The 15,515-nt window shown below is 31.9% G+C and overlaps 1 protein-coding gene across 1 annotated transcript in view; it reads left to right on the top strand.

Annotated features, from left to right (window-relative positions):
* LOC141296204 (pleckstrin homology domain-containing family G member 3-like) overlaps positions 1-15,515 on the top strand; it is a 33,182-nt gene that overhangs the window by 6,007 nt on the left and 11,660 nt on the right. Inside the window, exons 2-12 of the mRNA XM_073827480.1 lie at positions 797-897; positions 3,855-3,924; positions 4,016-4,062; positions 5,229-5,379; positions 7,803-7,934; positions 10,789-10,971; positions 12,181-12,273; positions 12,406-12,492; positions 15,026-15,059; positions 15,200-15,298; positions 15,399-15,447. Of these exons, the coding sequence (XP_073683581.1) occupies positions 797-897; positions 3,855-3,924; positions 4,016-4,062; positions 5,229-5,379; positions 7,803-7,934; positions 10,789-10,971; positions 12,181-12,273; positions 12,406-12,492; positions 15,026-15,059; positions 15,200-15,298; positions 15,399-15,447 (1,046 nt within the window). The remainder of the gene's footprint in view (positions 1-796; positions 898-3,854; positions 3,925-4,015; positions 4,063-5,228; positions 5,380-7,802; positions 7,935-10,788; positions 10,972-12,180; positions 12,274-12,405; positions 12,493-15,025; positions 15,060-15,199; positions 15,299-15,398; positions 15,448-15,515) is intronic.

The raw sequence follows: 15,515 nt of genomic DNA, 5'->3' as shown, positions 1-15,515 counted from the left end.
CACATACAAAACAATTATTTTCTATATTTGATTAAATAAATGCAGCTTTGAGAAATGTCTTTTAAAAAACGTTAAAAAAACTTACTGATCCCAAACTTTCGAGCAGCAGTGTATATTTTTATTATTGTAATGTGGAATTCTTTGTATTGTATATACTTGCAATGCAACACTGTCACAATGTTTGTTTAAATAAAATCTAATTAGTTTGGTTGTTTGGGGGGTTTTGCATTTTGCATTTTCATGCCATTCTCATTACTATAAAAAAATTTGGTATTTCATACATTATTAATACTGACTTCATGTTGACTTCAGTTTATGAAATACATCATTGCCTTGTAATTATTGTGTGCCATGCAGAATTTAGTTCCTCATTTTCATTCTGGTGTTAGCCCTATGAAGAAATACTGTGTTATTACCATGGTACATTGATGCTATCAGATGTAATGCCATGCTATTTTGATTTATACCATGCTACTGAATGATTAACCAGTTGATGTGCCACAATATTTGCATGGGATGTCTAATAATACCATTATACTACCAAAAAAATTGCATTTGCCTATGTAGTAAATGCAGAACTAATATGACAATATTTTAATTTTTTTTATGATTTTTATTTATGTAATCTAGTATACCAGTTCATTTGCAAGTTTAATCACTAATAGTGAATGTGCAGTTTCCCTGCAAATCTCTAGCGTCATCTGCTGGACATATAAAGGTGTCACAATACAAATCAAGTCAATGGTTTGTTAATTGGCTGAGTTTAAAATAACTTTTTCCCTTTTCTTATTTTCAGGATTATCTTGTGCACATCATCGACACCAGAGACCTTGCAATCAAACCAGAACAAGTTTGTTCACTGTTTGGAAATATTGAACACATTTATGAGTTTAACAGGTAAGGTTCAATCATGCTGACTTATTTAATATGCATTTTACATGCTTTTATGCCATGGACACATATATGTGACTCTGGTCCACAAAAAAACATTTTTTTCAGCTAAAAGCTTTTAAAATAAGCTTTCCATTGATGTATGGTTTATTAGGATAGGTTATTTGCCGAGATAAAACTATTGAAAACTTTTTTAAAAATCGTCTTAAAAGTTGTCCAAATAAATTATTCCCAATGCATATTACTAATCAAAAATTAAGCTTTGATATATTTAGGGTAGGAAATTTCCAAAACATCTTCATTGAACATGATCTTTTACCTAATATCCTACTGATTTTTTGGCATAAAGCAAAATCTCTAATTTCAACCCAGACAATGTGTTGTTGGCTATTGCTACAAATATACCCATGCGACTTAAGACTGGTTTTGTGGTCAAGGGTCACATATATACACAACTATAGGAGTATTGGGTGCTAAAAATGAGTTTGCATTTGAATGATAATGTCATGTAATGTCATTTAGAGTTGTTCTGTAGATCAAACGGAGCCGATAACTCATCCATACATGCAAAAGCATATTCAGACACCATCAATGGATTTATTCAGGACTGATCTGCTGTTTAAACATTGTATTTATTCATGCAAATGAGGAAGCTGCAGCTGTCAAGTGTCAGATGTTCTCTGGCTTTAGATGTGGGACGTAAATAAACATGGTGGTTTGTTTTCGGTCAAGAGCCGGGCACATCGGCACACATGCTCGTCTAATGCTCTTCACCGGTGTGTTTGAATAATTGCTCTTTAACAGCGACTAGTGCTGTAAAAATGAAGATTTGCTGGAAATGTTTTCACCCTCAGGTCTAGATGTAGATGAGTTTGTTTCATCAGATTTGGAGAAATGTATGATTCCATCACTTGCTCACCAGTGGATCCTTTGCAGTGAATGGGTGCCGTCAGAATGAGAGTCAAAACAGTTGATAAAAACATTATAATAATTACAAGTAATTCACATCACATTAACATCTTGAGAAGACAAAAGCTGAAACAAATCCATCATTAAGATGTGAAAAAGTGGTCTGGTCTTAATCAGGTGAGAAATCTGCACCGATCAAGCCAAAACAGCTCTAAACAAATATGTGGCTGTATTTTGATGAGAGAGACAACAGGAGATGGACTTTTTCACTGGAGGAAGCGCTATTATGGATTATAGACTGTTATTTTATTTCAAAACATCTCAATGATGGATTTGTTTCAGCTTTTGTCTTCTCAAGATGTTAACTGATGGACTGGAGTGGTGCGGATTACTTGTGGATTATTGTGATGTTTTAATCAGCTGTTTGGATTCTCATTCTGACGGCACCCATTCACTCCAGATGATCCATTGGTGAGCAAGTGATGGAATGCTAATATAATCAGTATTTACCAAAAAAAAATTTGTTCAGTTTATGTTTAAGTCACTTTGGTGGTCGATTTAAACTAGTTTAAATCAGTATTGCTCGCCAATGGATCCTCTGCAGTGAATGGGTGCCGTGAGAATGATAGTCTAAACAGCTGATAAAAACATCACAATAATCCACAAGTAGTCCACACCACTCCAGTCCATCAGTTAACATCTTGAGTAGACAAAACCTGCATGTTTGTAAGAAACAAATCCATCATTAAGATGTTTTTAACTTCAAACCATTGCTAAAAACCTGAAAATGTGGTCTGGTCTGAATCAGGAGAGAAATCTGCACAGATCAAGCACCGTTTACAAGCCAAAACTGCTCTAAACAAATGTGAGAAAAAACAGGAGATGGACTTTTCCACTGGAGGAAGCGCTATTATGGATTATAGACTCGTATTTTAGTTCAAAACTTCTTAAAGTTGGATTTGTTTCTCAAGCTTTTGTCTTCTCAAGATGTTAACTGATGGACTGGAGTGGTGTGAATTACTTGTGGATTATTGTGATGTTTTTATCAGCTGTTTGGATTCTCATTCTGACGGCACCCATTCACTCCAGAGGATCCATTGGTGAGCAAGTGATGCAATGCTAATATAATCAGTATTTACCAAAAGTTTTTTGTTCAGTTTATATATAAGTCACTTTGGTGGTCGATTTAAACTAGTTTTAAGAGTTTAAATCCGTATTGCTCGACAGTGGATCCTCTGCAATGAATGGGTGCCGTCAGAATGAGTCCAAACAGCTGATAAAAACATCACAATAATCCATGAGTGATCCACACCACTCCAGTCCATCAGTTAACATCTTGGAAAGACAAAAGCTGGGATGTGATGTTGTGATGTTTTTTATCAACTGTTTGGACTCTCATTCTGATGGCACCCATTCACTGCAGAGGATTGTTGAGACAGTGATGGAATGCTAATATAAAATTATTGATTTTTCTTTAATGCCAAAAATCTTTAGGATATAGTAAAGATCATGTTCCATCAAGGTATTTTGTACATTTCCTACCGTAACTATATCAAATTTATAATTAGTAATATGCATTGCTAAGAACTTAATTTGAACAAATTTAAAGGCAATTTTCTCAATATTTAGATTTTTTGCAACCTCAGATTGCAGATTTCCAAAACATTATATCTCAACCAAATATTGTCCTATTCTAACAAATCAGTGGAAAACTTGTTTAGCTTTGAGATGATGTATAAACCTCAGTCTCAAAAAAATGACCCTTATGACTAGTTTTATGGTCCAGGGTCGCATATGAGCCATAAAAGATGGATCAAATATAATACTCAGCAAAAACCATATATGCAAACTTTCTGAAAGTTCAATAAATAGTTAAACTTCACATAATACATTTTTCTCATTATTATTTAATATTTTAGGCATTATATGGCTAAATGCATTATGAATTCATTTATCACTGTCATTTTGTTTGTTTGACTGTTATTATTGCATCTTTATTAGAGTTTGTTTATGGTCACCATAATTAAATCCTAACATTTTTTTCTTCTTTCTAGTGAGTTATTACAATCTTTAGACATGTGTGCCAATGATCCTGTGGCCATCGCACGCTGCTTTGTGGACAAGGTACTAATGCAAATTTATAGTTTGCAAATTACTAAATATCCGATGTCCCTTTATAATGCTGATTATTTCTGATCTCTCTTTCCCACTGCAGAGCGAGTATTTTGAGATCTACACGCAGTACTGTACAAACTACCCAAAGTAAGTAAAGCGCAGTGTTAAATGGAGTGTGTTTAGGCCTCCGGTGTGAGCGAGCGTTGATGCATGTGACAGATTATTCCTCTGAGTCAGTATCGTCCTTTATAAACAGCATCAGACGGACAGTTTGAGTGACACCAGCCTGCTGAGAGTGTCTGGCTCCGCATGCGGCACACAGCACGTCTTCTTCAGGAATAATGACTAGCTAACCACCTCCTGTGAATGTTTAGATATTATGTTGCATGAGTTTATTTATTTACCTTTTGCATAATAACCACTACAGAACTTTAGAAGTCATTTTTAGTCTTTCAGAGTGTGATGTTACATGCAAACTACTAGGTAGAGGTCATGTTCTTTGACACTTACCCGCAATTGTAAATATGATGTATTTTTTTTTTAAATAAATAAAATTTTTGTTATTTTTATATTTTGTTCAATTTTTATTTAATTTGAATTAAATTTTTACTTGTTTTACTTTTATAGTTTGTTTTAATTTAATTTTGTTGTGTTTTTGTCATTTTTATTAGTTTTTGCTTTTTTTTTTCTCCATGCATCTGTATCTGTATTTCAGTATTAGGTATTTTAGTACGTCAAATTAAAGTAAATGAAAATGAGAAATGTTGCCTTGATATCTAACTTAACTAAAATGTTTTCAAGCATTTTTAAAAATGACAAAGCAATTTTTCTGCTTTGTTTTTATTTTTAGTAAAAGTTTTAGGTTTTTTTTTTTTTGTTTCAGTTTATTTCAGTTTTAGTTTAATTTTCTGCATCAAGTTAAGGTTTTATTTATATATATATATATATATATATCAAAATCAACTATAATTGAAATAAAATAACTTGGCAATGCAACATTTTTTTATGTTAAAAGAAAAGACTTGATGTTATAACTTGATGTACTGAAATAACTTAAACTGATATTAAGATATAATAAAAAAAACAACAGAATTACTAAAACGCTAAAATTAAAATGATGACAAAAAATACATATGAAAACAAATTAAAAATATTAGAAATAGGATCTCAGAAATACTACAAAAACACTGCATTAGAGGCAAATTGTTATAATTTTTGATGCATAAAGCAAAAAAAAAATAAAACATTTGTGGTGTGATTATTGCTCTTATTTGAGTCTAATCTGTCTAATTTGTCTCTCTGCGTGTCTGTAGTTCTGTGGCGGTGTTGACAGATTGTCTAAGGAATAAAACTCTGGCGAAGTTCTTCAGGGATCGGCAGGCATCACTCAAGCGCTCTCTTCCGTTGGGTTCTTACCTGCTCAAACCGGTTCAGAGGATCCTGAAATATCACCTGTTGCTTCAGGTATGTGCCAAAATCACAGGTTTCCCTTTCTGTCAGGATTTTCCAGAGCAAAAAACTGGATGCCAGAAAGTATTTGAACAGCTTAGCAACACTTATTAATGTATAAATGTTTATGTGTTGATGCTGTCCACTGAGAGCATAAATTATCTTCTTTAATACATTATAATGACTTCTGTAATGTCAATATTTAGCAGGAAATTATGTTGGGTGGGGCTTTATTTTTTTGTTAGGTAATATAATTTCCCTGCCTGTGTAGAACTGCTTACAATGGTTATTATAGTTAACTAAAACATTAAAAACAAACAATTAATAAAACACACTTCCATTCTATTCTATTCTGTTCTGTCCTGTTCTACTCTATTTTATTCTATTCTATTCTGTCATATGCTCTTCTATCCTTTCCATTCTTTTCTATTCTATTGTTCTATCCAATTCTATTGTACTGTTCTGTTCTATTCCATTTTTTGTCTATTTTCTTCTATTTCATTCTGCTCTATTCTGTTACATTCTATTCTGTCCTGTTCTATTCTATTCTATTCTATTCTATTCTATTATTTCCTATTCTATTATTTTCTATTCTATTGTTCTATCATATTCTATGCTGTTCTACTCTATTCCATTCTATCCTGTTGTTCCATTCCATTCTTTTCTATTCTGTTCTATTCCATTCTGCTCTATTCTCTTCCATTCTATTGTATTCTGTTCTATCCTGTTCTACTCTATTTTATTCTATTCTATTCTATCATATGCTCTTCTATCCTGTTCTTTCCCTTTCCATTCTTTTTTACTCTATTGTTCTATCCAGTTCTATTCTGTTCTGTTCTATTCTATATTCTTTTCTATTCTTTCATATGCTCTTCTATCCTGTTCTATTCTATTCTATTTTTCTATTTCATTCTGCTCTATTCTGTTCCATTCTATTCTATTCTGACCTGTCCTGTCCTGTTCTACTCTATTATATTCCATCCTATCCTGTTGTTCCATTACATTCTTTTCTATTCTGTTCTATTCCATTCTGCTATATTCTCTTCCATTCTATTGTATTGTGTCCTGTCCTGTTCTAATCTATTTTATTCTATTCTATCATATGCTCTTCTATCCTGTTCTTTCCATTTTCATTTTTTTCTATTCTATTGTTCTATCCAATTCAATTCTGTTCTGTTCTATTACATTCTTTTCTATTCTGTTCTATTTCATTCTGCTCTATTCTGTTTCATTCTATTCTGTTCCGACCTGTCCTCTTCTATTCTGTTCTATTCTATTCTATTCTATCCTATGCTCTTCTATCCTGTTCTTTCCCATTACATTATTTTCTATTCTATTGTTCTATCCTATTCTATTCTGCTCTGCTCTATTCTATTCTATTCTATCCTATCCTGTTGTTCCATTCCATTCTTTTCTATTCTGTTATATTCCATTCTGCTCTATTCTGTTCTGTTCTATTCTATATTCTTTTCTATTCTTTCATATGCTCTTCTATCCTGTTCTGTTCTATTCTATTTTTCTATTTCATTCTGCTCTATTCTGTTCCATTCTATTCTATTCTGACCTGTCCTGTCCTGTTCTACTCTATTATATTCCATCCTGTCCTGTTGTTCCATTACATTCTTTTCTATTATTTTCTATTCCATTCTGCTATATTCTCTTCCATTCTATTGTATTCTGTCCTGTCCTGTTCTACTCTATTTTATTCTATTCTATTCTATTCTATCATATGCTCTTCTATCCTGTTCTTTCCATTTTCATTTTTTCTATTCTATTGTTCTATCCAATTCAATTCTGTTCTGTTCTATTCTATATTCTTTTCTATTCTTTCAAATGCTCTTCTATCCTTTTCTGTTCTATTACATTCTTTTCTATTCTGTTCTATTTCATTCTGCTCTATTCTGTTTCATTCTATTCTGTTCCGACCTGTCCTATTCTATTCTATTCTATTCTATCCTATGCTCTTCGATCCTGTTCTTTCCCATTACATTATTTTCTATTCTATTGTTCTATCCTATTCTATTCTTCTATCCTATCCTGTTGTTCCATTCCATTCTTTTCTATTCTGTTATATTCCATTCTGCTCTATTCTCTTCCATTCTATTCTTTTCTGTTCTGTTCTATTCTATATTCTTTTCCATTCTTTCATATGCTCTTCTTTCCTGTTCTGTTCTATTTCATTCTGCTCTATTCTGTTCCATTCAATTCTGTTCTGTCCTGTCCTGTTCTACTCTATTCTATTCTATTCTATCCTGTTCTTTCCAATTCCATTATTTTCTATTCTATTATTCTATCCAATTCAATTCTGTTCTGTTCTATTCTATATTCTGTTCTATTCTTTAATATACTCTTCCATCCTGTTCATCTTCTATTCCTTCAGATATATCCGACAGAGTCAGTGTTTCTCTTTTTCTGACTGTGTTTTTACTCTTCTAAAGGAAATCGCCAAACACTTCGACCCTGAGGAGGACGGGTACGATGTGGTGATCGAGGCCATAGACAGCATGACCGGAGTCGCCTGGTACATCAACGACATGAAGAGAAAACACGAGCATGCAGTGAGACTTCAGGTCTGGACCCAGCTCATTCAAAATAATAATAAAAACTAAAGTAGCATCTCAGTGACACTAAAATAGTAGTAATAGTGTTCCCTGACCTCCATTATTCCTCTCAAAGTGCTATTTTAATAACTGATGTTGTTTATCATACTCTCGTATCACATTAATGGATGGAACATGACTGTATTGAGTTGAGGATGTTAATGAGTGTTATTATCATACTCTTTGATTAATTGTGAACTGAAGTCCTGACTCATGAGCTGGAGGATCTGTTCATTAATGGATCTGGGTCAGCACATGCTGTACGCATGCTTAAAGATCACTGATTCATGATTCAATCACTGCATGACAACTGATACCATCCAATTCTATTATATCCTGTTCTATTTCTGCTCTATTCTGTCTTATGCTATACTATTCTATACTGTGCAATCCTATCCTTTTCTATCCTGTTCTGTTTTATCCTGTTCTATTCCATTCCATTCCATTATTTTCTATCCTGTTCTATTCTGTTCTGCTCTGTTTCTATTCTAACATACCTATGCTATGGTATTCTATCATGTTTGTTGTATCATATTCTATTATTTTTTTCTATTCTATTTTATTCTATCCTATTATCTTCTATCTATCCAATCTATTCTTTTATTATGTTCTATCCTGTCCTAGCCTGTGCTCTTCTGTTCTATTGTATCCTATCCTATCCTATGCTCTATCCTGTTGTTATATTCCATTCCATTCCATTCTGTTTTGTTCTGTTCTGTTCTATCCTATCCTATCTTATCCTTTCCTATCATATGCTCTTTTCTCCTGTTCTGTTTCATTGTATTCCATTCTATTCTGTGCTGTTCTGTTCTATTCTCTTTTATCGTATCCTGTGCTCTTCTATCCTGTTCGGTTCCACTCAGTTCTTTTCTATTCTGTTTTATTCTGTTCTGTTCTATTCAATTCCATTTAGTTTTTTCCTGTTCTGTCCTGTCCTGTTCTATTCTGTTCTATTCTATTCTATTCTATTCAATTCTATTCTATTCTATTCTGCTTCATTCCATTCTTTTCTATTTTATTCTTTTCTATTCTATTCTATTCTTTTCTCTTATTTTCTGTTCTATCCTATTCTGCTCCATTCTATTATTTTCTATTCTATTCAATTCCATTGTGTTCTATTCTATTCATTTGTTTCTGTTCAACTTCATTGTTTTCTATTATATTCTGTTCTATTCTAATTTATTTCATTCTATTATTTTCTCTTCAATTCAGTTCTATCTTATTTTGCTCTATTCCGTTCCATTATATTCTATTCTATTATGTTCTGTTCTACTCTGTTCCATTGTATTCTATTCTACTTCATCCTTTTTTATGCTATTCTATCCTGTTCTGCTAAATTCCATTCATTTCTTATCTATTCTTTTCAGTTCTGTTTTATTCTATTCTGTTCTATTTTATTCTGTTCTGTCCTGTTTTGTTCTATTCTATTCTGTTCCAATGCATACTTTTATATTCTGTTTATTCTATTCTGTTCTGTCCTGTTTTGTCCTGTTCTATTGTATTCTATTCCGTTCTGTTCTGTACTGTTGTATTCTATCCAATCCTGTGCTATTCTATTCTATTCTATTCTATTCTGTCCTATGCTCTTCTATCTTGTTCTGCTTTGTTCTGTTGTTCTGTTCTATTCTATTCTGCTCCATTCTATTCTTTTCTATTCTATTTCAGTCTGTTATTTTCTCTTCCATTCAGTTCTCTTATTTTGCTCTATTCCATTCGATTATGTTCTGTTCTACTCTGTTCCATTGTGTTCTATTCTATTCATTTGTTTCTGTTCAATTTCACTCTTTTCTATTATATTCTGTTCTATTCTAATTTATTTCATTCTATTATTTTCTCTTCAATTCAGTTCTATCTTATTTTGCTCTATTCCATTCCATTATATTCTATTCAAAAATGTTCTGTTCTACTCTGTTCCATTGTATTCTATTCTATTCCATCATATTTTATGCTGTTCTATCCTGTTCTGCTAAATTCCATTCATTTCTTATCTATTCTGTTCAGTTCTGTTTTATTCTATTCTGTCCTGTTTTGTTCTATTCTATTCTGTTCCAATGCATACTTTTATATTCTGTTTATTCTATTCTGTTATTTCCTGTTTTGTCCTGTTCTATTGTATTCTATCTTGTTCTGTTCTGTTCCATTCCATTCTTTCTCATTTGTTCTATTCCGTTCTGTTCTGTACTGTTCTATTCTATCCAATCCTATGCTATGCTTTTCTATTCTATTCTATTCTATTCTATCTTGTTCTGCTTTGTTCTGTTCTATTCTATTCTGCTCCATTCTATTCTTTTCTATTCTATTTCAGTCTATTATTTTCTCTTTCATTCAGTTCTCTTATTTTGCTCTATTCCATTCGATTATGTTCTGTTCTACTCTGTTCTATTCTATCCTATTTTATGCTCTTCTGTCCTGTTCCGCTTAATTCCATTCATTTCTAATCTATTATTTTCTGTTCTGTTTTATTCTATTCTGTTCTATTCTATACTGTTCTGTTCCATTCAATTCTATTCTATCCTGTTATGTTCTATTCCATTCCATTCTTTCCTCATTTGTTCTTTTCCATTCTGTTCTATTCAATTCCGTTCTGTTCTGTACTGTTGTATTCTATCCAATCCTACCCTATGCTTTTCTCTCCTGTTCTGTCCCATTCTATTCTATTCTGTACTATTCTATTCTATTCTATCCTATGCTCTTCTATCCTGTTCCACTTTATTCTTTTCTGTTCTATCCTATTCTGTGCTATTATATTGTATTGTATTATATTATGAAATATTGTATTGTATTGTATTATTTTATTTTATTTTATATTCTGTTGTGCGTGCAGGAGATCCAGTCTCTGCTCATAAACTGGAAGGGTCCGGATCTGACCACATACGGCGAGCTGGTTCTAGAAGGAACGTTTCACGTCCACCGCGCCAAAAACGAGAGAACCCTCTTCCTGTTCGATAAGATGCTGCTCATCACCAGGAAACGAGGGGAACATTACGTCTACAAGACTCACATATCGGTATGTGATACTGTTCATGCTTAGACATCATCTGTCATTAACACCAAGGATTCCTAAATGTTTTATCCTTTGACACAAAAACCTCCCCCTGAGATTAAAGTTAACATTACAGTAATGTAATGACACAAAATTCACATTCATTGTTCACAGTTGATTAATAAACACATGACATGCAGATAAACTAAATATTTCATTATTTGGTCACACTTTATATTAGGTGGCCTTAACTACATGTACTTATATCAAAAAATAATACAATGTACTTAATGTGGTCATATTGCATTGCAAAACACTTTTGCTTCTATTAAAGGTGGGATATGGGTAAGGTTAGGGACAGGTTTGGTGGTTTGGGTAGGTTTAAGGGTGGGTTAGGGTCAACAGTGGTAATTATAGAAATCAATTACAAATGTAATTACATATGTGACCCTGGACCACAAAACCAGTCTTAAGTCGCTGGGGTATATTTGTAGCAATAGCCAAAAATACATAGTATGGGTCAAAATTGTTGATTTTTCTTTTATGCCAAAAATCATTAGGAAATTAAGTAAAGATCATGTTCCATGAAGATTTTTTGTAAAATTCCTACTGTAAATATATCCAAATGTAATTTTTGATTAGTAATATGCATTGTTAAGAACTTAATTTGGACAACTTTAAAGGTGATTTTCTCAGTATTTTGATTTATTTGCATCCTCAGATTCCAGATTTTCAAATAGATGTATCTCGGCCAAATATTGTCCAATCCTAACAAACCATACATCAATAGAAAGCTTAGTTATTGAGCTTTCATATGAAGTATACATCTCAGTTTTGTAAAATTTAACCTTATGACTGGTTTTGTGGTCCAGGGTCACATATAGGTTTTTAAAAAATATAAGTACAATGTAAAAACATGTATGTACACAATAAGTATATTGCAGCAAATTATTAATTTAAATGTAAGTACATAGTATTTAAGGCCACCTAATGTAAAGTGGGACCCATTATTTTATATACATTTAATTTATTTAAATAAATCCATTCTCATATAATGTTTCCTCATCTAAACAAAAGGCTTTTTCTCTGTTATTGGTTCTATGTTTTTTTCTTTTATAAAAGTAATATCAGATTGATCTTTGTACAGAGTCATTCTACCATGTATTAAGCTAAAATGACAGAAGATTTTAATTCAGAAATGCATGTTGTTTGTGCTGTTCTGCTCGTGTTCAGTGTTCCACACTAATGCTGATAGAAAGTGCCAAAGATTCGCTGCGCTTCAGCGTGACGCACTACAAACACCCGAAGCAGCCGCACACGGTTCAGGTGAGTTTGCGATCCCGGCCTGAAAATGACCCGTTAAAGCCGTTCATTGTGTTTGCTGTAATCATGTGTGATTTTCTCACGTTCAGGCAGTTTATTGTGTTTGCTTCAATCATGTGTCATTGTGCTTCTCAGGCCAGAACGGTGGACGAAAAGAAACTGTGGGCTCATCACATAAAGAGACTCATTCTGGAGAACCATCACGCCATTATACCACAGAAAGTGCGTACAGTAATCCATCCACAAATGTCTGTCTGGATCAGCTATACTGTGATAAACAATCGATGACCTGTAATTTAGTCCAGGAATTCCTAAATCTTTTAACTCATATTTCCAAAGTTCACCCTTGAGATTTATAGTTGATGTTTTGATGGTTTAACAACACATTCACAGTTCTGTAATGTTGGTTAATGGTCACATGACATGCAAAGAAACAAAAACAAAAAACACTTTTTAGGAAGTTTTTTTTAAATTATTAAATTATTTTCATTTAACATTTTCAATATTTTAATATAATAATAATATTATTATATCATACTATTATTATATTATATATTATATTATATTATCAATATTATAATAATATTAATATTATATATTATATAATAACATTTTTAATATTTATTTCAAGTTTCATTGTGATTTGTCTTTTTATTTTTTTAATTTGTATTTTATTCATTTTTTGTTTTATTTTCATTATGAAAGGAAAAGTTTTCAAATAAAAACATTTTATTTTATTCATTTTAATAAGTGTTTAACCCTCAAAGACCGATACAGCCGCCGGCGGCTAAAAATAACTATTGTTTTTAAATGTTTAATAACTTTTGAACCGCTAATCCAATTTGAATGCTTTAAAAAGTTTCGTAATGTACAGAGTCTACTCTTTTCAGTGATATCGCACTTGTCTCATTTGCTTATTCAGAGGCTCCGTGGTGAGCGTGATTACGTCATCGCATTTCCTCAGCACTGATTCGTCAGATGAAATCAATACGTTTCGGTCCTGAGCCAAACAGGAACGATTGTTGATGCTTAGTCCCACCCCTGTGCCCAGATTGGCTCAAACTGTCCTCTATTCAACCAATAAACATAGGTCTTGGTCTTTTGAACCACCGATTAGTATGTTTCTTTGGAAATCTGAACATACGCAAAGTGAAAGCAAAGTGCGTCTTGCTTGCATGAAATCAAACGCAAAATAACACATTTGCATGACAGCATTCTTTGAAAATGTACAGAAATACTCATGACAGAGCCCTTTGACATAACACAAACCAAAACCAAGGATGAAACAGCAGTACCTATCAGATAAAGCACTGGAATTGAGGTTTTGGCATCATTACGCGATCCCCCGGAAAAATAGATTCGGCTGCAGACTACAGCCAGCAAATCCATCTATTTCGTTGTTATATTATGTAACTAATTCTTATATAATTTTTGAAGATTATTTCTACTATTTTTCCGGTTGCACTCTGTATATTTCTCTCTCATTTTGTGTGAAGTTTGTGAATAATTTGGACTGTTTATTTATTTTTTGTTGCACAAGACAATTTGTGCAATTTTTCTTTTGCTCCTTTCTACACTATTTGTGTTTATTGTTCATCTTTGGATTACGAATATGTTTATCTGGAAAAAGTAAATTATTTTTACTGTGTTTTGCTATTATATAACACTGTTTCTGCCATGACTTTACTCCTGAAACGTTTTTGGACAGATCTATACTGTCAATAAACTAAATAGGCCTGTTTTTCACTGAAATGCGCCTATAATAACATTGTAATAATTGGCTATAACTTGCTTGGGGAATGTTATATATAGAAAAAAAATTATTTGGAAGTGTAAAACACCTAAATACAAATTTTTAAAGAAAAAAATCCAAACTTCAGAAGTTTTTGTTTGAGTACACAGTAAAAAAAACACCTAATTGTTGCTAGCGTTTTTCCTAAAATTATGGAAATTCACTAATTTTTAGAGAAAACAAAAGGAAAATTGTAATTTTAAACTAGCTAGACATAAAGTTCAAGTTCTTATGTTTATAATGATATATGCCAATTGATGCTGACTGCTAGAATAGGTCTGAAAAAACAAAGAAATATACAGGTGCCTCAGGTGCCCCAAAAATGTTCTAGGTCTTTAAGGGTTAATTTCTAGTTATAGTTTTATTGATTGGTTTTATTTTAAAATTATTTATTTTAATTTGACATTTCTATTGTATTAAATTTTAGTGTTTTATTGTGATCATAAAATATAAAAAGGAAATAAATAAAATAGTTTTAAAATAAAAACGTTTTATTCATTTTTAGTAAGTGTTTAATTTTATTTTATTTTAAAAAATGTTAATTTTTACATTTTTATAAAATTTTAGTCTTTTATTTTAATTGTCTTTTTATTGTTTATTTTTATTTTACATTTGTATTTCGTATTTTTTTTTTGGAAGGACACAATGAAAATAGTTTTACATTTCTATTGTATTCATTTTTAGTGTTTTACTGTGATCATAAAAATAAAATTAAACAAATGAATAAAATTGTTTTAAAAATTGAAATATTTTTTACATTATTTTAGTGTTTCAATTTTTTATATAATTTTTTTTTTTTTTTACTTTTAAATTATTTATTAATTTCATTAATTTTATTATTATATATTAATTTTTGTGGGTTTTTTTATTCTGCAGAAAGTGCATATAGTTTGAAACATTAATATTTATCTTAATAAGCAATACTACAGTGTAATAAACTTTTGCTTTGTTAATTGTTTTCAGGCCAAAGATGCCATCCTGGACATGGATTTAACATGTAAGTTGATTTTCAAACATGGTGCCTTTGTGAATGACTGATTTTGTGCCAAAATGAAACACTAAAACTCTCTAAAAACCTGCCGTTCTGATACTGTTAGTGTTGTTGTTCTCAATCTGTTCTATTTCTTCTGTGTTCAGGTCCAGTAAAGTACCGCTACAGTCCAGACAGGCTAAAGAAAGCGTCATCCTGTCAGACTGATGATTTCTCGGCGGTCTTTAAGGAACGGAGACGCTCTGGTGTGTGAATCTGGCTCTTTGCTCTCATAAATGAAAGTTCTAACTAAATTACACTACATAAATGATTAGGTTCTGATCTTGTCTTTGTTTTCTTTGACAGAACCAGCGAAACGACCTGTACGAAGCACTAGAGGTAATGAGTTTATCTTGTTGGTTGTTGTTCATGTTCATGCTTCTGTCACTAAAAGCAAAATGGATAAACAAAAATGCATTTCAC

The sequence above is a fragment of the Garra rufa genome, chromosome 21 (genome assembly GCF_049309525.1).
Source record: "Garra rufa chromosome 21, GarRuf1.0, whole genome shotgun sequence".
Classification (NCBI taxonomy): Eukaryota; Metazoa; Chordata; class Actinopteri; order Cypriniformes; family Cyprinidae; genus Garra; species Garra rufa.
This window is presented reverse-complemented; position numbering and strand designations above follow the sequence as displayed.